At 44.5% G+C, this 26,703-nt stretch overlaps 1 protein-coding gene across 9 annotated transcripts in view; it reads right to left on the bottom strand.

The window, feature by feature from the left end:
* Positions 1-26,703, bottom strand: part of tmem214 (transmembrane protein 214) — a 72,280-nt gene that overhangs the window by 2,181 nt on the left and 43,396 nt on the right. For all 9 annotated transcript variants that reach the window (XR_011676351.1, XR_011676350.1, XR_011676352.1 and 6 more), the window contains exons 9-16: positions 25,695-25,836; positions 21,841-21,932; positions 21,645-21,693; positions 6,693-6,800; positions 6,324-6,441; positions 5,966-6,062; positions 5,556-5,724; positions 2,035-2,186 (exon numbers count right to left, since the gene is read on the bottom strand). Coding sequence is in view for 1 of the 9 variants with exons in the window: in XM_071412370.1 (XP_071268471.1) it covers positions 2,035-2,186; positions 5,556-5,724; positions 5,966-6,062; positions 6,324-6,441; positions 6,693-6,800; positions 21,645-21,693; positions 21,841-21,932; positions 25,695-25,836 (927 nt within the window). In the remaining 8 variants the exon portion in view is untranslated. The remainder of the gene's footprint in view (positions 1-2,034; positions 2,187-5,555; positions 5,725-5,965; positions 6,063-6,323; positions 6,442-6,692; positions 6,801-21,644; positions 21,694-21,840; positions 21,933-25,694; positions 25,837-26,703) is intronic.

Raw genomic sequence — 26,703 nt, 5'->3', positions numbered from 1 at the left:
TCCACCTGTACCCGAGACCCGGTGACCAGATCCACCTGTACCCGAGACCCGGTGACCCGAGGGGGTCCGGATCCACCTGTACCCGGTGACCTGAGGGGGTCCAGATCCACCTGTACCCGAGACCCGGTGACCCAGGGGGTCCAGATCCACCTGTACCCGAGACCCGGTGACCCAGGGGGTCCGGATCCAGAATTCTAAATAATGTTCTGGGTTGGATCTGATATGATTTTCACGGGTCTTGGGTATGTGTAATTTGAACTGACTTGTCTGGAAGGGCCTGTACAGATCCGAACACGACTGCTGCAGTAGACAGAGAGGGAGAGATTTGTATTTATGCTGCTGCTCTTGCTTTTCACCAGAGCGGAGCGTGTATCTTGTTGTTGGCCAGTCAGAAGTCAAGTGGCACCAGGCTACAGTCATAAAGCCTCGCTCCATGTGTGACAAAAGTTAGGAGATATCTGATCAATGGAAGATGGAATGAAAAGGAGAAGATGGAATGAAAAGTTAAAGGAGAAGGAGGAGAAGAAGGAGGAGGAGGAGGAGGAGAAGGAGAGGCCACAACGACCAAGAGCCAACAGGTCGCCTGCTACTTGATGTTGTTGGAATTGTTAACTTCTTGCTGCACGGATCCCTTTTACGGGATCATTTTCATAAACAACCGCTGAATTGGCAGCGCGCCAAACTCAAAAATAATACTAAAAATATTTATTATCATGGAATCACAAGTGAAATATACCAAAACACAGCTTAGCTTGTTGTTAATCCACCTATCGTGTCAGATTTAGAAAATATGCTTTACAGTGAAAGCAATCCAAGCGTTTGTGAGTGTATCAATCACTGCTAGAAAAGCTAGCCTTAAATTAGCTTGGTCACGAAAGTCAGAAAAGCAATAAAATTAAATCGCTTACCTTTGATAATCTTCGGATGTTTGTACTCACGAGACTCCCAGTTACACAATACATTTTATTTTTGTTCGATAAAGATTAGTTTTATAACTAAAAACCCCCATTTGGTTTGCGCGTTATGTTCAGAAAACCACAAGCTCGTTCTGGTACCGAAGGGCAGACGAAAATTCCCAAAAGTATCCGTAATGTTCGTAGAAACATGTCAAAGGTTTTTTTATAATCAATCCTCAGGTTGTTTTTAACATACATAATCGATCATATTTCAACCGGACGGTAAACTGTTCAATACTACAGAGATAGAAAATGTCGAGCCAAATCTCTCCTGCGCAGGAACCAATCAAAGGACACCTGGTCATCCACTGACGCGTTTTGATAAATCTCGCTCATTTTTCAAAATAAAAGCCTGAAACTATGTCTAAAGCCTGGTCACAGCCTGAGGAAGCCATTGGAAAAGGAATCTGGTTGATACGCCTTTAAATGGAGGGGCAAGCAATGGAACAAGGATACAAATTTTAAAAAGCACTTCCGGATTGGAGTTCTTCAGGTTATCGCCTGGAAAATCAATTCTGTTATACTCACAGACAATATTTTGACAGTTTTAGAAACCTTTAGAGTGTTTTCTATCCTAATCGGTCAATTATATGCATATTCTAATATCTGAGCCTGAGAAATAGTCCGTTTACATATAAAAATTCTGCCCCATAGCTTCAAGAGGTTTTCACTGTAGGATGAGAAAGCACATGCAGCCTCAATTAGCCTAGCTATCTAACGTTAGCTGAACTAGTTTCTCCCAGGGTAATGCATTCAACACGGGTACTACGTAATCATATTTGATGATAAGTAACCTATTCGTCTACTACAGCGCGAGACAACTTGGTTGGTTGCTGTCTCTCGTGTCTCCCTCACCGTGCCAGTACGGCCCCTCCCCTGCCTTCTAGAGCGCCACCCCTCTCCCTCCTCACCGGGTCAGTACAGCCCCTCCCCTGCCTTCTAGAGCGCCACCCCTCTCCCTCCTCTCGCGCTTTATCAGCTCCGGTTAATTAAGTAGCTTAATTACTTTTCTGCTGCTTCCCTCACTCAGATCAGACCGGGTATAGATCCTGTACTGTTATATGGGAGGGGTACCTACCTGCAGGAGTCGTGCAGTGCCGTCCAGGCCTGTACTATTAGATGGGAGGTGTGTGTGAGAGCTGGCAGCAGGTAGTTGGTATGGAGGAACAGTAACAGCTGCTTCAGGTAGTCAATCAGCAGGAACACACTGTCCGGAGTGCTGGAACTCAGCTGGAGAACAGACAACACAATTAAACATTCCACCCCCCATCTCCATACAGCCCCCCCATCTCCATACAGCCCCATTCCACCCCCCCATCTCCATACAGCCCCATTCCACCCCCCAAATCTCCATACAGCCCCATTCCACCCCCCCATCTCCATACAGCCCCATTCCACCCCCCCATCTCCATACAGCCCCATTCCACCCCCCCCCCCATCTCCATACAGCCCCATTCCACCCTCCCATCTCCATACAGCCCCATTCCACCCTCCCATCTCCATACAGCCCCATTCCACCCCCCCATCTCCATTCCACCCCCCCATCTCCATACAGCCCCATTCCACCCCCCAAATCTCCATTCCACCCCCCCATCTCCATACAGCCCCATTCTACCCCCCCCCATCTCCATACAGCCCCATTCCACCCCCCCATCTCCATACAGCCCCATTCTACCCCCCCATCTCCATACGGCCCCATTCCACCCCCCCATCTCCATACAGCCCCATTCCACCCCCTCCCCATCTCCATACAGCCCCATTCCACCCTCCCATCTCCATACAGCCCCATTCCACCCTCCCATCTCCATACATCCCCATTCCACCCCCCCATCTCCATACAGCCCCATTCCACCCCCCAAATCTCCATTCCACCCCCCCCATCTCCATACAGCCCCATTCTACCCCCCCATCTCCATACAGCCCCATTCTACCCCCCCATCTCCCCATACAGCCCCATTCCACCCCCCCCCCCATCTCCATACAGCCCCATTCCACCCCCCCCATCACCATACAGCCCCATTCCACCCCCCCATCACCACACAGCCCCATTCCACCCCCCCCCCATCACCACACAGCCCCATTCCACCCACCCCATCACCATACAGCCCCATTCCACCCACCCCATCACCATACAGCCCCATTCCACCCCCCCATCTCCATTCCACCCCCCCATCTCCATACAGCCCCATTCTACCCCCCCATCTCCATACAGCCCCATTCCACCCCCCCATCTCCATACAGCCCCATTCTCACCCCCCCATCTCCATACAGCCCCATTCTACCCCCCCATCTCCATACAGCCCCATTCCACCCCCCCATCTCCATACAGCCCCATTCCACCCCCCCATCTCCATACAGCCCCATTCCACCCCCCCATCACCATACAGCCCCATTCCACCCCCCCCCCCATCACCATACAGCCCCATTCCACCCCCCCATCTCCATACAGCCCCATCTCCATACAGCCCCATTCCACCCCCCCCATCACCATACAGCCCCATTCCACCCCCCCCATCACCACACAGCCCCATTCCACCCCCCCCCCCCCATCACCATACAGCCCCATTCCACCCACCCCATCACCATACAGCCCCATTCCCCCCCCCCCCCCATATCTCCATACAGCCCCATTCCACCCACCCCATCACCATACAGCCCCATTCCACCCCCCCCCCCCCCATCTCCATACAGCCCCAGGCTGCACATGTATGGACCTTGTTTAAAACCAGTCAGATGTCCTTCATACCATTGTAATCTAGGTCCCCAGTCAGATGTCCTCCTTCATACCATTGTTATCTAGGTCCCCAGAGTCAGATGTCCTCCTTCATACCATTGTTATCTAGGTCCCCAGAGATTATTTAATTTAATTAAAAATAATAATACTTTTGGAACAGTATTAGTCACATTGTTTCAGAATCCCACAGCATGTGTTGGTAGGACTTCGTTTTTAAACAGAAATGTACTTAGTATACAAATATACAATATTCTGTGTCATGTGAGAATAGTATACAATATTCTGTGTCATGTGAGGGTAGTATACAATATTCTGTGTCATGTGAGGGTAGTATACAATATTCTGTGTCATGTGAGGGTAGTACACAATATTCTGTGTCATGTGAGAATAGTATACAATATTCTGTGTCATGTGAGAATAGTATACAATATTCTGTGTCATGTGAGGGTAGTACACAATATTCTGTGTCATGTGAGAATAGTATACAATATTCTGTGTCATGTGAGGGTAGTATACAATATTCTGTGTCATGTGAGGGTAGTATACAATATTCTGTGTCATGTGAGAATAGTATACAATATTCTGTGTCATGTGAGGGTAGTATACAATATTCTGTGTCATGTGAGGGTAGTACACAATATTCTGTGTCATGTGAGGGTAGTATACAATATTCTGTGTCATGTGAGGGTAGTACACAATATTCTGTGTCATGTGAGGGTAGTATACAATATTCTGTGTCATGTGAGGGTAGTACACAATATTCTGTGTCATGTGAGGGTAGTATACAATATTCTGTGTCATGTGAGGGTAGTATACAATATTCTGTGTCATGTGAGAATAGTATACAATATTCTGTGTCATGTGAGGGTAGTATACAATATTCTGTGTCATGTGAGGGTAGTATACAATATTCTGTGTCATGTGAGAATAGTATACAATATTCTGTGTCATGTGAGGGTAGTACACAATATTCTGTGTCATGTGAGGGTAGTATACAATATTCTGTGTCATGTGAGAATAGTATACAATATTCTGTGTCATGTGAGGGTAGTACACAATATTCTGTGTCATGTGAGGGTAGTATACAATATTCTGTGTCATGTGAGAATAGTATACAATATTCTGTGTCATGTGAGGGTAGTATACAATATTCTGTGTCATGTGAGGGTAGTATACAATATTCTGTGTCATGTGAGAATAGTATACAATATTCTGTGTCATGTGAGGGTAGTATACAATATTCTGTGTCATGTGAGAATAGTATACAATATTCTGTGTCATGTGAGGGTAGTACACAATATTCTGTGTCATGTGAGAATAGTATACAATATTCTGTGTCATGTGAGGGTAGTATACAATATTCTGTGTCATGTGAGAATAGTATACAATATTCTGTGTCATGTGAGGGTAGTATACAATATTCTGTGTCATGTGAGAATAGTATACAATATTCTGTGTCATGTGAGGGTAGTATACAATATTCTGTGTCATGTGAGGGTAGTATACAATATTCTGTGTCATGTGAGAATAGTACACAATATTCTGTGTAGTTTAGAAATTGCCACCAGTAGGGGTCAGAGTTGAACAGGTCAGTGCAATGACTGGAAGTGTATGGAATGTTCTGGTAGACTTCCAGTCATTTGGCTAACACTAGTTAACATTACCTCGCAAAACTACCTCCAATGTCCTTCATACTGGATGCTGAGACATTCAAATTGGTCTCCATGAAATCAGACTGGGGAAATATATGGAGAGCTTCATCGCCAAAATCCTGAAGTATCCCTTTAACATTTACCACAAACGGTATCACCACCAAACGGTATCAACACATTCACCACCACAAACAATACAACAACGTGTCTTACCCATTGTACTAGTAGGGGTGTGTTGTGATAGATCCAGTCAATGAGTTGTGTTGTGAGTTGTGAGATGTAGATGGCAGCATCTTTAGTTCTCTCCCAGTTCTGCTCCAGTACCGGACTCAACACACGAACACACTCTGAGTAGTAGTAGGGAGTGTTGGTGTCCAGCCAGCTACACACACGGGACAAAATTATTCCAAGGTCATTGTTATTTTGGATACAAAAATGACTTCAGTCTCCACACAGAATGTCTAAAACCTGAAAGAACACAAATGATAATGGACGTATATTTTTTAAATAACTGACCGACAAATACATTTTGAAGTCATTTCTAAATGCGGCCCGTCCTCAGAGATATGCTGATGAGCAAACATGATTTCCCAGCTCTGGGTTAGTCAGGGGTTAAAGGTTACCTGAAGCCCTGTTGTGAGTAGAGAGTGACTTTGCTCCAGGCCTGTTGAGACACGCCCATCACCCCTGAACTGTGGAGATAGCTTGCTGTGGTGGAGTCTACACACACACAGTCAGATTGGTTTACAGTTGCATAGGAACTGTGTGTGTGTGTGTGTGTTGGTACATGTGAGTGTGTGTGTGTGTGTGTGTGTTGGTACATGTGAGTGTGTGTGTGTGTGTGTGTGTGTGTTGGTACATGTGAGTGTGTGTGTGTGTGTGTGTGTGTGTGTGTGTGTTGGTACATGTGAGTGTGTGTGTGTGTGTGTGTGTGTGTGTGTGTGTGTGTGTGTGTGTGTGTGTGTGTGTGTGTGTGTGTACCTGTGAAGGAGCCACGTGATCGGATGTCGTGTGTAATGAACCCGGCAGCAAACACCAGTAAAGCCATGAAGAGTCTGGACCAGGGGAACCCTCGTCCTAACATCTTCAACTGGAGACACTACGGACAGAAGAGAGAGGAGAGGTGGTGGAGAGAGGAGGTGGACAGGTAGGAGAGAGGACAGGTGGTGGAGAAGAAGAGGAGAGAGGAGAGGTAGAGGAGGTAGAGGGGAAGCGAGCAGGGGCAGTAGAACTAGAAGGGGAGTGCTAGTCTTATTTAAATGTTTCCTAAAAGCTTTTAGCCCTTTTTAAAGGCATTTTGAAGGTTTCTGCTTTGTGATTTATGTTTGTAAATGAAGTGTTGTATCTCACGTGACAGAGCTTGTTACAGTCCTGTAGGTCAGTAGAGTTAGCCGTGTCTCTCAGCTCCTCATTGGTCACTCTGAATGACTGGACCGTCTCCTGCAGCGAACCGCGCAGCTACCAGAAACACCATAAAGCTTTATTAACAAACTATAATAGAACACAATTTCAATAAAAAACAAGTCTTATCGCTCCACTTCCAGCAGTGGCGGACCAGCAGCCCTGACCTAGTCTGCGTACCAGTCTGTTTAGCTAACGTTCCACTCCTTGTAGCCTACTTCAGGCCCCGTCTTAGTACTGGACTAAGGTCCTACTTCAGGCCTCGTCTTAGTCCTGGACTAAGGTCCTACTTCAGGCCCCGTCTTAGTACTGGACTAAGGTCCTACTTCAGGCCTCGTCTTAGCCCTGGACTAAGGTCCTACTTCAGGCCCCGTCTTAGCCCTGGACTAAGGTCCTACTTCAGGCCTCGTCTTAGTCCTGGACTAAGGTCCTACTTCAGGCCCCGTCTTAGCCCTGGACTAAGGTCCTACTTCAGGCCCCGTCTTAGCCCTGGACTAAGGTCCTACTTCAGGCCCCGTCTTAGCCCTGGACTAAGGTCCTACTTCAGGCCCCGTCTTAGCCCTGGACTAAGGTCCTACTTCAGGCCCCGTCTTAGCCCTGGACTAAGGTCCTACTTCAGGCCCCGTCTTAGCCCTGGACTAAGGTCCTACTTCAGGCCCCGTCTTAGCCCTGGACTAAGGTCCTACTTCAGGCCCCGTCTTAGCCCTGGACTAAGGTCCTACTTCAGGCCCCGTCTTAGCCCTGGACTAAGGTCCTACTTCAGGCCCCGTCTTAGCCCTGGACTAAGGTCCTACTTCAGGCCCCGTCTTAGCCCTGGACTAAGGTCCTACTTCAGGCCCCGTCTTAGTCCTGGACTAAGGTCCTACTTCAGGCCCCGTCTTAGTCCTGGACTAAGGTCCTACTTCAGGCCCCGTCTTAGTCCTGGACTAAGGTCCTACTTCAGGCCCCGTCTTAGTCCTGGACTAAGGTCCTACTTCAGGCCCCGTCTTAGTCCTGGACTAAGGTCCTACTTCAGGCCCCGTCTTAGTCCTGGACTAAGGTCCTACTTCAGGCCCCGTCTTAGTCCTGGACTAAGGTCCTACTTCAGGCCCCGTCTTAGTCCTGGACTAAGGTCCTACTTCAGGCCCCGTCTTAGTCCTGGACTAAGGTCCTACTTCAGGCCCCGTCTTAGTCCTGGACTAAGGTCCTACTTCAGGCCCCGTCTTAGTCCTGGACTAAGGTCCTACTTCAGGCCCCGTCTTAGTCCTGGACTAAGGTCCTACTTCAGGCCCCGTCTTAGTCCTGGACTAAGGTCCTACTTCAGGCCCCGTCTTAGTCCTGGACTAAGGTCCTACTTCAGGCCCCGTCTTAGTCCTGGACTAAGGTCCTACTTCAGGCCCCGTCTTAGTACTGGACTAAGGTCCTACTTCAGGCCTCGTCTTAGTCCTGGACTAAGGTCCTACTTCAGGCCCCGTCTTAGCCCTGGACTGAGGTCCTACTTCAGGCCCCGTCTTAGCCCTGGACTGAGGTCCTACTTCAGGCCCCGTCTTAGTCCTGGACTGAGGTCCTACTTCAGGCCTCGTCTTAGTCCTGGACTAAGGTCCTACTTCAGGCCCCGTCTTAGTCCTGGACTAAGGTCCTACTTCAGGCCTCGTCTTAGTCCTGGACTAAGGTCCTACTTCAGGCCCCGTCTTAGTCCTGGACTAAGGTCCTACTTCAGGCCCCGTCTTAGTCCTGGACTAAGGTCCTACTTCAGGCCTCGTCTTAGTCCTGGACTAAGGTCCTACTTCAGGCCCCGTCTTAGTCTTGGACTAAGGTCCTACTTCAGGCCCCGTCTTAGTCCTGGACTAAGGTCCTACTGTGTCATTTGCCAAAGAGACTGTTTTACATTTGAAGATTGAAAAAAGACCATTCTGTTATTAATGACTTAGAGATCTGAGGATTTGGTCCTGATTCGATAAACCCTCACAGCTATCCTCCAAATACTGGAACTATTTTTTTCTCCACAGATCACATTGTTGTACGGTTGCTAAGCAACCGTTTATTTGTCCAGATGAAACTAGTCCCAGTGGGAATACGATGTGATAAAGACGTCTTTTACTGGTTGAAATCTGGTCGGGACGTCATATAACCAGATCATATATATATATGTTATAGATATATAACATGCTACAGCGTTCACAATGAACTGGCTCTTACTGGATATATAACATGCTACAGCGTTCACAATGAACTGGCTCTTAGTGCTGGATATATAATATGCTAAAGCGTTCACAATGAACTGGCTCTTACTGCTGGATATATAACATGCTACAGCGTTCACAATGAACTGGCTCTTACTGGATATATAATATGCTACAGCGTTCACAATGAACTGGCTCTTACTGGATATATAACATGCTACAGCGTTCACAATGAACTGGCTCTTACCGGATATATAATATACTACAGCGTTCACAATGAACTGGCTCTTACTGGATATATAATATGCTACAGCGTTCACAATGAACTGGCTCTTAGTGCTGAAAATATAACATGCTACAGCGTTCACAATGAACTGGCTCTTACTGGATATATAATATGCTACAGCGTTCACAATGAACTGGCTCTTACTGGATATATAATATGCTACAGCGTTCACAATGAACTGGCTCTTACTGGATATATAACATGCTACAGCGTTCACAATGAACTGGCTCTTACTGGATATATTATATGCTACAGCGTTCACAATGAACTGTCTCTTACTGGATATATAACATGCTACAGCGTTCACAATGAACTGGCTCTTACTGGATATATAACATGCTACAGCGTTCACAATGAACTGTCTCTTACTGGATATATAATATGCTACAGCGTTCACAATGAACTGGCTCTTACTGGATATATAATATGCTACAGCGTTCACAATGAACTGGCTCTTACTGGATATATAACATGTTACAGCGTTCACAATGAACTGGCTCTTACTGGATATATAAGATGCTACAGCGTTCACAATGAACTGGCTCTTACTGCTGGATATATAATATGCTACAGCGTTCACAATGAACTGGCTCTTACTGCTGGATATATAATATGCTGCAGCGTTCACAATGAACTGGCTCTTACTGGATATATAATATCCTACAGCGTTCACAATGAACTGGCTCTTACTGGATATATAACATGCTACAGCGTTCACAATGAACTGGCTCTTACTGGATATATAACATGCTGCAGCGTTCACAATGAACTGGCTCTTACTGGATATATAATATCCTACAGCGTTCACAATGAACTGGCCCGTTAGCTGGCCATGATATAATATACTACAGCGTTCACAATGAACTGGCTCTTACTGGATATATAATATGCTACAGCGTTCACAATGAACTGGCTCTTAGTGCTGGATATAATATGCTACAGCGTTCACAATGAACTGGCTCTTACTGGATATATAACATGCTACAGCGTTCACAATGAACTGTCTCTTACTGGATATATAATATGCTACAGCGTTCACAATGAACTGGCTCTTAGTGCTGGATATATAATATGCTAAAGCGTTCACAATGAACTGGCTCTTACTGCTGGATATATAACATGCTACAGCGTTCACAATGAACTGGCTCTTACTGGATATATAATATGCTACAGCGTTCACAATGAACTGGCTCTTACTGGATATATAACATGCTACAGCGTTCACAATGAACTGGCTCTTAGTGCTGGATATATAATATGCTAAAGCGTTCACAATGAACTGGCTCTTACTGCTGGATATATAACATGCTACAGCGTTCACAATGAACTGGCTCTTACTGGATATATAATATGCTACAGCGTTCACAATGAACTGGCTCTTACTGGATATATAACATGCTACAGCGTTCACAATGAACTGGCTCTTACTTGATATATAATATACTACAGCGTTCACAATGAACTGGCTCTTACTGGATATATAATATGCTACAGCGTTCACAATGAACTGGCTCTTAGTGCTGGATATATAACATGCTACAGCGTTCACAATGAACTGGCTCCTACTGGATATATAATATGCTACAGCGTTCACAATGAACTGGCTCTTACTGGATATATAATATGCTACAGCGTTCACAATGAACTGGCTCTTACTGGATATATAACATGCTACAGCGTTCACAATGAACTGGCTCTTACTGGATATATAATATGCTACAGCGTTCACAATGAACTGTCTCTTACTGGATATATAACATGCTACAGCGTTCACAATGAACTGGCTCTTACTGGATATATAACATGCTACAGCGTTCACAATGAACTGTCTCTTACTGGATATATAATATGCTACAGCGTTCACAATGAACTGGCTCTTACTGGATATATAATATGCTACAGCGTTCACAATGAACTGGCTCTTACTGGATATATAACATGCTACAGCGTTCACAATGAACTGGCTCTTACTGGATATATAAGATGCTACAGCGTTCACAATGAACTGGCTCTTACTGCTGGATATATAATATGCTACAGCGTTCACAATGAACTGGCTCTTACTGCTGGATATATAATATGCTGCAGCGTTCACAATGAACTGGCTCTTACTGGATATATAATATCCTACAGCGTTCACAATGAACTGGCTCTTACTGGATATATAACATGCTACAGCGTTCACAATGAACTGGCTCTTACTGGATATATAACATGCTGCAGCGTTCACAATGAACTGGCTCTTACTGGATATATAATATCCTACAGCGTTCACAATGAACTGGCCCTTACTGGATATATAATATACTACAGCGTTCACAATGAACTGGCTCTTACTGGATATATAATATGCTACAGCGTTCACAATGAACTGGCTCTTAGTGCTGGATATAATATGCTACAGCGTTCACAATGAACTGGCTCTTACTGGATATATAACATGCTACAGCGTTCACAATGAACTGGCTCTTAGTGCTGGATATATAATATGCTAAAGCGTTCACAATGAACTGGCTCTTACTGCTGGATATATAACATACTACAGCGTTCACAATGAACTGGCTCTTACTGGATATATAACATGCTACAGCGTTCACAATGAACTGGCTCTTAGTGCTGGATATATAATATGCTAAAGCGTTCACAATGAACTGGCTCTTACTGCTGGATATATAACATGCTACAGCGTTCACAATGAACTGGCTCTTACTGGATATATAATATGCTACAGCGTTCACAATGAACTGGCTCTTACTGGATATATAACATGCTACAGCGTTCACAATGAACTGCCTCTTACTGGATATATAACATGCTACAGCGTTCACAATGAACTGGCTCTTACTGGATATATAATATACTACAGCGTTCACAATGAACTGGCTCTTAGTGCTGGATATATAATATGCTACAGCGTTCACAATGAACTGGCTCTTAGTGCTGGATATATAACATGCTACAGCGTTCACAATGAACTGGCTCCTACTGGATATATAATATGCTACAGCGTTCACAATGAACTGGCTCTTACTGGATATATAATATGCTACAGCGTTCACAATGAACTGGCTCTTACTGGATATATAACATGCTACAGCGTTCACAATGAACTGTCCCTTACTGGATATATAACATGCTACAGCGTTCACAATGAACTGGCTCTTACTGGATATATAACATGCTACAGCGTTCACAATGAACTGTCTCTTACTGGATATATAACATGCTACAGCGTTCACAATGAACTGGCTCTTACTGGATATATAACATGCTACAGCGTTCACAATGAACTGTCTCTTACTGGATATATAATATGCTACAGCGTTCACAATGAACTGGCTCTTACTGGATATATAATATGCTACAGCGTTCACAATGAACTGGCTCTTACTGGATATATAACATGCTACAGCGTCCACAATGAACTGGCTCTTACTGGATATATAAGATGCTACAGCGTTCACAATGAACTGGCTCTTACTGCTGGATATATAATATGCTACAGCGTTCACAATGAACTGGCTCTTACTGCTGGATATATAATATGCTGCAGCGTTCACAATGAACTGGCTCTTACTGGATATATAATATCCTACAGCGTTCACAATGAACGGGCTCTTACTGGATATATAACATGCTACAGCGTTCACAATGAACTGGCTCTTACTGGATATATAACATGCTGCAGCGTTCACAATGAACTGGCTCTTACTGGATATATAATATCCTACAGCGTTCACAATGAACTGTCCCTTACTGGATATATAATATACTACAGCGTTCACAATGAACTGGCTCTTACTGGATATATAATATGCTACAGCGTTCACAATGAACTGGCTCTTAGTGCTGGATATAATATGCTACAGCGTTCACAATGAACTGGCTCTTACTGGATATATAATATGCTACAGCGTTCACAATGAACTGGCTCTTACTGGATATATAATATCCTACAGCGTTCACAATGAACTGGCTCTTACTGGATATATAACATGCTACAGCGTTCACAATGAACTGGCTCTTAGTGCTGGATATATAATATGCTACAGCGTTCACAATGAACTGGCTCTTACTGGATATATAAAATCCTACAGCGTTCACAATGCACTGGCTCTTAGTGCTGGATATATAACATGCTACAGCGTTCACAATGAACTGGCTCTTACTGGATATATAACATCCTACAGCGTTCACAATGAACTGGCTCTTAGTGCTGGATATATAATATGCTACAGCGTTCACAATGAACTGGCTCTTACTGGATATATAATATCCTACAGCGTTCACAATGAACTGGCTCTTACTGGATATATAACATGCTACAGCGTTCACAATGAACTGGCTCTTAGTGCTGGATATATAATATGCTACAGCGTTCACAATGAACTGGCTCTTACTGGATATATAATATGCTACATCGTTCACAATGAACTGGCCCTTACTGGATATATAAAATCCTACAGCGTTCACAATGCACTGGCTCTTAGTGATATATAATATGCTACAGCGTTCACAATGAACTGGCTCTTAGTGCTGGATATATAATATGCTACAGCGTTCACAATGAACTGGCTCTTACTGGATAAGAGCCAAGATGGCTTAGCAGTTCAGACGTCATTTCTGTTTCGTATTGTCGTGTCCTGTATATATATATATTTACACCTTTCTTCGCATATCTTTTATATATTTTATTATCCAAGAACTCAACTACAAAAGCTTTCCTGCAAAAGCTTTCCTGCAACCCGCTTCACCAATTACAAAAAAGTATTATTTACCTCAAATCTGAAAATCCACCGTGGAAGCTAGCCAGAGGCTAATTCAGAAGCTAGCCAGAAAGCTAACCAGAAGCTATCCGATAGCTAGCCAGAAGCTAACCTGTAGCTGCCCAGAAATTAGCCGGTCTGCTGGCTAGCGTTGGTGTTTCAGCTGCCCACGTTTTGTGGTCATCAGCTATTCCTTTAGCTCGATAATCTACCGGCACTTTTGTGCGACTCGGACCGGAGCATTCTCAGTTTCCCCGGATTTCAGCCGCAGGCTCTGGACATTTGCAGCTAGCTAGCTGCAAACCGTGTGACTATTGGCTTACGTCGATCCCGGAGCAAACTCAAATCATTCCGGAGCTAGCCAGCTGAGGAGTTCCATCAGCCATTCCTGGGCTACAGTCACCTATCCGGACCCGTTTTTTTGTTTTTTTTGTTGTTGCTGCAGATACGGAGCCCCACCGGGCCTTCACGACTGACTGCCGACGTTATCTGCCCGAGGGAGTTATCCAACTGGCACCTCCGTCCCGACGTTACCTGAACGCTCATCTGGGGCCCGCTAACCGTTAGCTGTCTTATCGGCTGCTATCTGAATAAGTATATCGGACAATTATTATTATTATTTATTTATTTTATTTTCTTCTTGGGTCACTATATCTATTTTGCCAATTTGGATTGATCCCCTCTACCACACGGAACCCCACTAACCTACCGACGGAAACGCACGAGGTATCTACAAATAGACTTCCATACTATGCTATCTTGCTACCGATAGCCATCTACCCGGCCAGCTGTCTGGATCGCCGTGACCCCAACCAACCTCTACTCACTGGACCCTTATTGATCACTCGATTAAGCATGCCTCTCCTTAATGTAAATATGCCTTGTCCATTGCTGTTCTGGTTAGTGTTTATTGGCTTATTTCACTGTAGAGCCTCTAGCCATGCTCACTATACCATATCCAACCTCACAGTTCCACCACCCACATATGCGATGACATCACCTGGTTTCAATGATGTTTCTAGAGACAATATCTCTCTCATCATCACTCAATACCTAGGTTTACCTCCACTGTATTCACATCCTACCATACCTTTGTCTGTACATTATTCCTTTAAGCTATTTTATCGCCCCCAGAAACTTCCTTTTACTCTCTGCTCTAGAAGTTCTAGACGACCAATTCTCATAGCTTTTAGCCGTACCCTTATCCTACTCCTCCTCTGTTCCTCTGGTGATGTAGAGGTGAATCCAGGCCCTGCAGTACCTAGCTCCATTCCTATTCCCCAGGCGCTCTCTTTTGATGACTTCTGTAACCGTAATAGCCTTGGCTTCATGCATGTTAAACTTCTTGCAACTATAGGGGGTGCTGTTCCGCATTAGCATATTTTGGTCTCCAAATTAAACGGCCTATTGCTCAATTCTTGATCGTACAATATGCATATCCTTACTAATATTGGATAGAAAACACTGTCTAGTTTCTAAAACCGTTTTAATTATGTCTGTGGGTGACCCAGAACTCCCTCTACAGCAAAAATCCTGACATGACTTGCGAAGGTCTGAGAATTATCCTCTGATCTGGGTTCAGTTTTAAAGCCTGTGTATATCCTATGGCTGGAATTGAACTGCACCCGCCTTCCCCTGGATGTCAGTAACCAATGAGAAGTGGAATGGTCTGTCTGCGTAGCTGTCCGAGGTTATAAAGCCGGATGGAACGAGAGTACCTTTCTTTGTCTCGTTCGTCATGGCGCCTGGCAAGAAGTCAGGATGAAATTTTGGAACGCTCAGTTATCGACCAGAGATGTATCCGTCTGTAATTTAATTAAATATAGGTGTTAGAAACATCATAACGATGTTATTTGAAACCGATTTATATCAGTTTATGCGAGTATAGTGCTATTTTTCTGAATTTCCTTTGTATCTAGTTTGAGGATTTGGACATGTGTGTGCGACATAGCTAATGGTAGCAGCTAGTTCCAAAGGTGAAGAGGACGTTTTACAACAAAGCAACTATTCTTTTGAAGAAAAGACACATTGCCCAAGATACTGATGGAAGCTCGTCCAAAAGTAGGAACTATTTATGATGTTATTATGTATTTATGTGGGAAAATGTCATAGTGTTTGCGCGCCACTTTTGCAGGCACTGGTCTGGCTGCAACGCACACTATATGTCTAGTAACGTTAATTTTAAAAATCTAACATAGCGATTGCATTAAGAACTAATTTATCTTTCGATTGTTGTCCAACTTATATTTTTTAGTCAAGTTTATGAATAGTATTTTTATAAGAATAGGCGCTAATCCAAAATGGCGCCGGCCAGAATACATGCAATGTTTGTAGTGATTACATAGTATAACCACGATTTGTGCTGCTAAATATGCACATTTTCGAACAAAAGCATGCATTGTGTAATATGATGTTACAGGTCTGTCATCTGATGAAGTATATCAAGGTTAGTCAAATTATATATCTTTTGTTGGGTTGTTACGATCGCTAACATTTACAGCTGGTAAATGCGGTTGTGATTCTGGCTATTGTGGTACGCTCATATAATGCTATATTGTGTTTTCGCTGTAAAACACTTAGAAAATCTGAAATATTCTCTGGATTCACAAGATCTGTGTCTTTCGATTGCTGTAGGCTGTCTATTTTTCTGAAGTGTTTTAGGATGATTCTTTTGGTAATTGACGTCGGTCTCAGTAATTATTCCGGCTGCTTCCAACGCTATTTCAGATTGCAGCTGCAATGTAGAACTGTGATTTCTACCTGAAATATGCACTTTTTTCTAACAAAAACTATCCTATACCATGAATATGTTATCAGACTGTCATCTGAAGAGGTTTTTTCTTGGTTAGTGGCTATCAATATCTTAGTTTAGCCGAATTGGTGATAGCACCTGAAGTAGTAAGAAACTGATGGAGTTAGAAAAGTGGTGTATTTTGCTAACGTGTTTAGCTAATAGATTTACATATTTTGTCTTCCCTGTAAAACATTTTAAAAATCTGAAATGGTGGCTTTATTCACAAGATCTGTATCTTTCATCTGGTGTCTTGGACTTGTGATTTAATGATATTTAGATGCTACTATCTACTTGTGAAGCTATGCTAGCTATGCTAATCAGTGTGTGGGGGGGTGGGGGGTGATCCCGGACCCGGGGTAGAGGCTCGTTAGAGGTTAACATTAGAAGCCTCCTCCCTAAGTTTGTTTTGTTCACTGCTTTAGCACACTCTGCCAACCCGGATGTTTTAGCCGTGTCTGAATCCTGGCTTAGAAAGACCACCAAAAATTCTGACATTTTCATCCCCAACTACAAGATTTTCAGACAAGATAGAACGGCCAAAGGGGGCGGTGTTGCAATCTATTGCAAAGACTGCCTGCAGAGTTCTGTTTTACTATCCAGGTCTGTTCCCAAACAATTTGAACTTCTACTTTTAAAAATCCACCTCTCTAAAAACAAGTCTCTCACCGTTGCCGCCTGCTATAGACCACCCTCTGCCCCCAGCTGTGCTCTGGACACTATATGTGAACTGATTGCCCCCCATCTATCTTCAGAGCTCGTGCTGCTAGGCGACCTAAATTTTAACATGCTTAACACCCCAGCCACCCTACAATCTAAGCTTGATGCCCTCAATCTCACACAAATTATCAATGAACCTACCAGGTACCACCCCAATTCCGTAAACACGGGTACCCTCATAGATATCATCCTAACAAACTTGCCCTCCAAATACACCTCTGCTGTTTTCAACCAAGATCTCAGCAATCACTGCCTCATTGCCTGCATCCGTAATGGGTCAGCGGTCAAACAACCTCCACTCATCACTGTCAAACGCTCCCTGAAACACTTCAGCGAGCAGGCCTTTCTAATCGACCTGGCCGAGGTATCCTGGAAGGATATTGATCTCATCCCGTCAGTAGAGGATGCCTGGACATTTTTTAAAAATGCCTTCCTCACCATCTTGAATAAGCATGCCCCATTCAAGAAATTTAGAACCAGGAACAGATATAGCCCTTGGTTCTCTCCTGACCTGACTGCCCTTAACCAACAGAAAAACATCCTATGGCGTTCTGCATCAGCATCGAACAGCCCCCGTGATATGCAACTTTTCAGGGAAGCTAGAAACCAGTATACACAGGCAGTTAGAAAAGCCAAGGCTAGCTTTTTCAAGCAGAAATTTGCTTCCTGCAACACAAATTCAAAAAAGTTCTGGGACACTGTAAAGTCCATGGAGAATAAGAACACCTCCTCCCAGCTTCCAACTGCTCTGAAGATAGGAAACACTGTCACCACCGACAAATCCACTATAATTGAGAATTTCAATAAGCATTTTTCTACGGCTGGCCATGCTTTCCACCTGGCTACCCCTACCCCGGACAACAGCACTGCCCTCCCCTCTGCTACTCGCCCAAGCCTTCCCCATTTCTCTTTCTCCCAAATACAGTCAGCTGATGTTCTAAAAGAGCTGCAAAATCTGGACCCTTACAAATCAGCCGGGCTAGATAATCTGGACCCTTTCTTTCTAAAACTATCTGCTGAAATTGTTGCCACCCCTATTACTAGCCTTTTCAACCTCTCTTTCGTGTCGTCTGAGATTCCCAAAGATTGGAAAGCAGCTGCGGTTATCCCCCTCTTCAAAGGGGGGGACACTCTTGACCCTAACAGCTACAGACCTATATCTATCCTACCCTGCCTTTCTAAGGTCTTCGAAAGCCAAGTCAACAAACAGATTACCGACCATTTCGAATCCCACCATACCTTCTCCGCTATGCAATCTGGTTTCAGAGCTGGTCATGGGTGCACCTCAGCCACGCTCAAGGTCATAAACGATATCTTAACCGCCATCGATAGGAAACAATACTGTGCAGCCGTATTCATTGACCTGGCCAAGGCTTTTGACTCTGTCAATCACCACATCCTCATCGGCAGACTCGACAGCCTTGGTTTCTCTAATGATTGCCTCGCCTGGTTCACCAACTACTTCTCTGATCGAGTTCAGTGTGTCAAATCGGAGGGTCTGTTGTCCGGGCCTCTGGCAGTCTCCATGGGGGTGCCACAGGGTTCAATTCTTGGACCGACTCTCTTCTCTGTATACATCAATGATGTCGCTCTTGCTGCTGGTGATTCTCTGATCCACCTCTATGCAGATGACACTATTCTGTATACTTCTGGCCCTTCTTTTGACACTGTGTTAACAACCCTCCAGGCGAGCTTCAATGCCATACAACTCTCCTTCCGTGGCCTCCAATTGCTCTTAAATACAAGTAAAACTAAATGCATGCTCTTCAACCGATCGCTGCCTGCACCTGCCCGCCTGTCCAACATCACTACTCTGGACGGCTCTGACTTAGAATATGTGGACAACTACAAATACCTAGGTGTCTGGTTAGACTGTAAACTCTCCTTCCAGACTCACATCAAACATCTCCAATCCAAAGTTAAATCTAGAATTGGCTTCCTATTCCGCAACAAAGCATCCTTCACTCATGCTGCCAAACATACCCTTGTAAAACTGACCATCCTACCAATCCTCGACTTCGGTGATGTCATTTACAAAATAGCCTCCAAAACCCTACTCAATAAATTGGATGCAGTCTATCACAGTGCCATCCGTTTTGTCACCAAAGCCCCATATACTACCCACCACTGCGACCTGTACACTCTCGTTGGCTGGCCCTCGCTTCATACTCGTCGCCAAACCCACTGGTTCCAGGTCATCTACAAGACCCTGCTAGGTAAAGTCCCCCCTTATCTCAGCTCGCTGGTCACCATAGCAGCACCTACCAGTAGCACGCGCTCCAGCAGGTATATCTCTCTAGTCACCCCCAAAACCAATTCTTCCTTTGGACGCCTCTCCTTCCAGTTCTCTGCTGCCAATGACTGGAACGAACTACAAAAATCTCTGAAACTGGAAACACTTATCTCCCTCACTAGCTTTAAGCACCAGCTGTCAGAGCAGCTCATAGATTACTGCACCTGTACATAGCCAATCTATAATTTAGCCCAAACAACTACCTCTTTACCTACTGTATTTATTTATTTATTTTGCTCCTTTGCACCCCATTATTTCTGTCTCTACTTTGCGCTTTCTTCCACTGCAAACCAACCATTCCAGTGTTTTTAGTTTTTATTTTACTTGCTGTGTTGTACTCACTTCGCCACCATGGCCTTTTTATATTTTTATTTATTTATACATATATTTGTTTGCCTTCACCTCCCTTATCTCACCTCACTTGCTCACATTGTATATAGACTTATTTTTTTTCACTGTATCATTGACTATATGTTTGTTTTACTCCATGTGTAACTATGTGTTGTTGTATGTGTCGAACTGCTTTGCTTTATCTTGGCCAGGTCGCAATTGTAAATGAGAACGTGTTCTCAATTTGCCTACCTGGTTAAATAAAGGTTAAATAAAAATATAATATGCTACAGCGTTCACAATAAACTGGCTCTTACTGCTGGATATATAATATGCTACAGCGTTCACAATGAACTGGCTCTTACTGCTGGATATATAATATGCTACAGCGTTCACAATGAACTGGCTCTTACTGCTGGATATATAACATGCTACAGCGTTCACAATGAACTGGCTCTTACTGGATATATAATATGCTACAGCGTTCACAATGAACTGGCTCTTACTGGATATATAATATGCTACAGCGTTCACAATGAACTGGCTCTTACTGGATATATAATATGCTACAGCGTTCACAATGAACTGGCTCTTAGTGCTGGATATATAATATCCTACAGCGTTCACAATGAACTGGCTCTTAGTGCTGGATATATAATATCCTACAGCGTTCACAATGAACTGGCTCTTAGTGCTGGATATATAATATCCTACAGCGTTCACAATGAACTGGCTCTTACTGGATATATAACATGCTACAGCGTTCACAATGAACTGGCTCTTAGTGCTGGATATATCATATGCTACAGCGTTCACAATGAACTGGCTCTTACTGGATATATAATATGCTACAATGAACTGGCGGGGAAGTTTGAAAGGTGAGAGCTCCTCGTGTGATGTGATCCCATTGGCTGCTGGTAAAAATGCAATAAAACCATGTTTATGTTTACAATGAAATCCTCTATTCTCTGTAGACACCAATACCATGTCTGTAGTAGTAGTCACTGACCTGATGTAGACACCAATACCATGTCTGTAGTAGTAGTCACTGACCTGATGTAGACACCAATACCATGTCTGTAGTAGTAGTCACTGACCTGATGTAGACACCAATACCATGTCTGTAGTAGTAGTCACTGACCTGATGTAGACACCAATACCATGTCTGTAGTAGTAGCTAAACTGACCTGATGTAAAGGACTACATTTGACTGGATATGATGATGCAGACTAAACTGACCTGATGTAAAGGACTACATTTGACTGGATATGATGATGCAGACTAAACTGACCTGATGTAAAGGACTACATTTGACTGGATATGATGATGCAGACTAAACTGACCTGATGTAAAGGACTACATTTGACTGGATATGATGATGCAGACTAAACTGACCTGATGTAAAGGACTACATTTGACTGGATATGATGATGCAGACTAAACTGAATGTAGCCATTGTTCCCCTAGAATTAACTTCATTTCCTCCCAGCCAATCCTGAGCCAGTACACATCACTGAGATGGGACAGAGGCAGTAACCATGGATATATTGTACCTTGGGTGGCAGAGTGTTCCAGGACTTCAGTAGATGGTTTAACAGCAAACTAGAGACAGAGAGAGACAAGAGACAGATTTATTATAGCACACTTCTTCAGATTGGTTGCTTAAAACATGTATGCACCTGGACAGGTGTTATATATCCAGCTGTCTCCACACCCCTAGACTCTGAGCGGTGTGTGTGTGTGTTGTACCTGGACTGTGGTAAGTGTTTGGTGTAGAGCTGTCTCCAGACCCCCAGACTCTGATGGTCCACAGATAGACACTCCGTCATAGAGCTGAGCAACTAGAGAGAGAGGTAATGTATTGGACATGACAATACTCTATCCATTAACCATACAAATACTTTAAATTATTATTTTAAAACATTTGGTGAATGTTATTTGTTGAAGACACTTTTCTAATTCTTATCAGAGAAAAAAAAAAACTGTGTGTATATACACTGCTCCAAAAAATAAAGGGAACACTTCAACAACACAATGTAACTCCAAGTCAATCACACTTCTGTGAAATCAAACTGTCCACTTAGGAAGCAACACTGATTGACAATAAATGTCACATGCTGTTGTGCAAATGGAATAGACAAAAGGTGGAAATTATAGGCAATTAGCAAGACACCCCCAATAAAGGAGTGGTTCTGCAGGTGGTGACCACAGACCACTTCTCAGTTCCTATGCTTCCTGGCTGATGTTTTGGTCACTTTTGAATGCTGGCGGTGCTTTCACTCTAGTGGTAGCATGAGACGGAGTCTACAACCCACACAAGTGGCTCAGGTAGTGCAGCTCATCCAGGATGGCACATCAATGCGAGCTGTGGCAAGAAGGTTTGCTGTGTCTGTCAGCGTAGTGTCCAGAGCATGGAGGCGCTACCAGGAGACAGGCCAGTACATCAGGAGACGTGGAGGAGGCCGTAGGAGGGCAACAACCCAGCAGCAGGACCGCTACCTCCGCCTTTGTGCAAGGAGGAGCACTGCCAGAGCCCTGCAAAATGACCTTCAGCAGGCCACAAATGTGCATGTGTCTGCTCAAACGGTCAGAAACAGACTCCATGAGGGTGGTATGAGGGCCCGACGTCCACAGGTGGGGGTTGTGCTTACAGCCCAACACCGTGCTAAATTGATTTTATTGATTATAATAAGTTAAAATAAGTGTTCATTCAGTATTGTTGTAATTGTCATTATTACAAAATATATATATATATATATAAAATATATGGCCGATTAAATCGGTATCGGCTTTTGTTGGTCCTCCAAAAATCCGTATTGGTATCGGCGTTGAAAAATCATAATCGGTCGACCTCGAATGTAAACTTCTGACCCACTGGGAATGTGATGAAAGAAATAAAAGCTGAAATAAATCATCATCTCTACTATTATTCTAACATTTCACATTCTTAAAATAAAGTGGTGATCCTAACTGACCTAAGACAGGGAATTTTTACTAGGACTAAATGTCAGGAATTGTTTAAATGTATTTGGCTAAGGTGTATGTAAACTTCCGACTTCAACTGTATGTATGTATGCATGACACTTATTAATATTAACAACAACAAACATGCAACATGTTTTAAAGTAGAGGTGTGGATCAGAAAACCAGTCACAATCTAGTGACCACCACCATTTGCCTCATGCAGCGCTTCACCTCTCCTTTGCATAGAGTTGATCAGGATGTTGATTCTGGGCTGTGGGAGAGTTGCCCCGCTCCTCTTCAGCGGCCGCGCGAGAGTTGCCCCGCTCCTCTTCAGCGGCCGCGCGAGAGTTGCCCCGCTCCTCTTCAGCGGCCGCGCGAGAGTTGCCCCGCTCCTCTTCAGCGGCCGCGCGAGAGTTGCCCCGCTCCTCTTCAGCGGCAGCGCGAGAGTTGCCCCGCTCCTCTTCAGCGGCCGCGCGAGAGTTGCCCCGCTCCTCTTCAGCGGCCGCGCGAGAGTTGCCCCGCTCCTCTTCAGCGGCCGCGCGAGAGTTGCCCCGCTCCTCTTCAGCGGCCGCGCGAGAGTTGCCCCGCTCCTCTTCAGCGGCCGCGCGAGAGTTGCCCCGCTCCTCTTCAGCGGCCGCGCGAGAGTTGCCCCGCTCCTCTTCAGCGGCCGCGCGAGAGTTGCCCCGCTCCTCTTCAGCGGCCGCGCGAGAGTTGCCCCGCTCCTCTTCAGCGGCCGCGGGAAGTTGCTAGATATCCAGAAAATCCCAAACATGCTCAATGGTTGACATGGCTGATGAGTATGCAGGCCTCAAACTAAGTTAGAGGCGGCTTATGGTAGAGAAATAAACATGACATTTTCTGGCAACAGTTCTAGTGGACATTGGTGCAGTCGGCATTCCAATTGCACGGCTCCCTCAAAACATCTGTGGCATTGTGTTGCCTTATTTGGTCGACCCAAGTCCATATTATGGCAAGAACAGCTCAAAAAAGCTGAGAGAAACGACAGTTCATCATTACTTTAAGACATGTAGGTCAGTCAATCTGGAAAATTTCAAGAACTTTAAGTTTCTTCCTGTGCAGTCGCAAAAACCATCAAGTGCTATGATGAAACTGGCTCTCACCGCCACAGGAAAGGAAAACCCAGAGTTACCTCTGCTGCAGAGGATACGTTCAGTAGAGTTACCAGCCTCAGGAATTGCAGCCCAAATAATTGCTACAGAGTTCAAGCAACAGACACATCTCAACATCAACTGTTCAGAGGAGACTGCGTGAATCAGGCCTTCATGGTCGAATTGCTGCAAAGAAACCACTACTAAAGGACACCAATAATAAGAAGAGACTTGCTTGGGCCAAGAAACACGAGCAAAGTACATTAGACTGGTGGAAATCTGTCCTTTGGTCTGATGAGTCCAAATTTGAGATTTTTGGTTCCAACTGCAGTGTCTTTGTGAGACTCAAGAGTAGGTGAACGGATGATCTCCGCATGTGTGGTTCCCACCGTGAATCATGAAGGAGGAGGTGTGATGGTGCTTTGCTGGTGACACTGTCGTGATTTATTTAAGCGGGAAGGCACACTTAACCAGCATGGCTACCACAGCATTCTGCAGCGATACGCCATCCCATCTGGTTGGTGCTTCATGGTACAATCATTTGTTTTTCAACAGGACAATGACCCAACACACCTCCAGGCTGTGTAAGGGATATTTTACCAAGATGGAGAGTGATGGAGTGCTGCATCAGATGACTTGGCCTCCACAATCACCCGACCTCAACCCAATTGAGATGGTTTGGGATGAGTTGGACCTCAGAGTGAAGGAAAAGCAGCCAACAAGTGCTCAGCATATGTGGGAACTCCTTCAAGACTGTTGGAAAAGCATTCCTCATGAAGCTGGTTGACAGAATGACAAAAGAGTGTGCAAAGCTGTCTTCAAGGCAAAGGGTCGCTAATTTTAAGAATGATGGGGGCCACTGTTCTTCGGGACCTTCAATGCTGCAGAAATGTTTTGGTACCCTTCCCCAGATCTGTGCCTCGGCACAATCCTGTGTCGGAGCTCTACGGACAATTCCTTTACCTGTATTTAACCAGGCAAGTCAGTTAAGAACAAATTCTTATTTACAATGACAGCCTAGGAACAGTGGCTTAACTGCCTTGCTCAGGGGCAGAACTGATTTTTACCTTGTCAACTCTGGGATTCGATCTAGCAACCTTTCGTTTACTGACCCAAAACCACTAGGCTACCTGCCGCCCCAAAATGTCTTGGTTTTTGCTCTGACATGCACTGTCAACTGTGGGATCTTTTATAAACAGGTGTGTGCTTTTCCAAATCATGTCCAATCAATTGAATTTACCACAGATGGACTCCAATGAAGTTGTAGAAACATCTCAAGGATGATCAATGGAAACAGGATGCACCTGAGCTCAATTGAGTCTCAAAGCAAAGAGACTACTTACGTAAATAAGGTATGTTTTTATTTTGAATACATTTGCAAAAATGTATAAAAACCTGTTTTTGCTTTGTCATTATGCGGTATTGTTTGTAGATTGATGAGTTTTTTTTATTGTTTTTTTTATCCATTTTAGCTAACTTTGTGGATAAAGTAAAGGGGTCAGAATACTTCCTGGATGACCTGTGTATTACCTCTCTCTTCATATCATCAGGGCAGTGGGGCGTGGCCCGGGACAGGAAGGAGGGCAGGTAGGTGTGGAGGGTCATCTCGGGCTTCGCCCCAAAAGCCAACACCTTCAGACGAGGGTACAGACGACACAGCTGCTCCTGGAGGCTACGCAGTCACACACACAGTCACACGCAGAATAAAACATTTATTTTCCCGAGCCCCAACTATCACTAAACATTTGAATTGGTTTTATTTCAGTGAAATAAGAAGCGAGGTAGATCGACTTTGTATGGCGTTGCCATGGAGACAGGTGTGAGCATAGGCACCTGAGTAACAAAGCAAACATAGCAGCTGCTCACCAAAACAAAAAAATGTGTTTACTTTTTTACCAGAAAATCATCATGATCCTTTGGGTAATTTGTCATGACAACAGACACTTGTGTGTTGATAAAACAGCTCTGCTGGGCAAGTAGACCAAATCAGCCATCTCTTTCCTATGTATCCTGCTGAGACAAGTTACCTTTCAACATTTTCATGGTGACAGCACTTCAAACAACGGTGCTACAAAGTGTCCATGTCGGAGGAAGCATTGCTAGGATCACCGTTATTCCTTTCATGATTCTTCTGTTTCTTCATTATGTTTGGTCAGCCTACCGACTGTGGTTGTTCAAAAAGGTCACTATTCAAAAAAGAGATTGATGGTAGCCTCTAGCCCTGTAACTGCTGGCTGCAGACGGATCCCCAACCACTACTGGAGACCTCCCAAGTGGAGCAGAGGTCTAAGAGACTACATCACTACAGACCCGGTTCCATCCCAGGCTGTACCACAGCGGTCTAAGACACTACATCACTACAGACCCGGTTCCATCCCAGGCTGTACCACAGCGGTCTAAGACACTGCATCACTACAGACCCGGTTCCATCCCAGGCTGTACCACAGCGGTCTAAGACACTACATCACTACAGACCCGGTTCCATCCCAGGCTGTATCACAGCGGTCTAAGACACTACATCACTACAGACCCGGTTCCA

This window comes from Salvelinus alpinus, chromosome 8, assembly GCF_045679555.1.
Source record: "Salvelinus alpinus chromosome 8, SLU_Salpinus.1, whole genome shotgun sequence".
In the NCBI taxonomy this organism is placed as follows: Eukaryota; Metazoa; Chordata; class Actinopteri; order Salmoniformes; family Salmonidae; genus Salvelinus; species Salvelinus alpinus.
The sequence above is the reverse complement of the archived record's forward strand: the minus strand, read 5'-3'. Positions and strand labels throughout refer to the sequence as shown.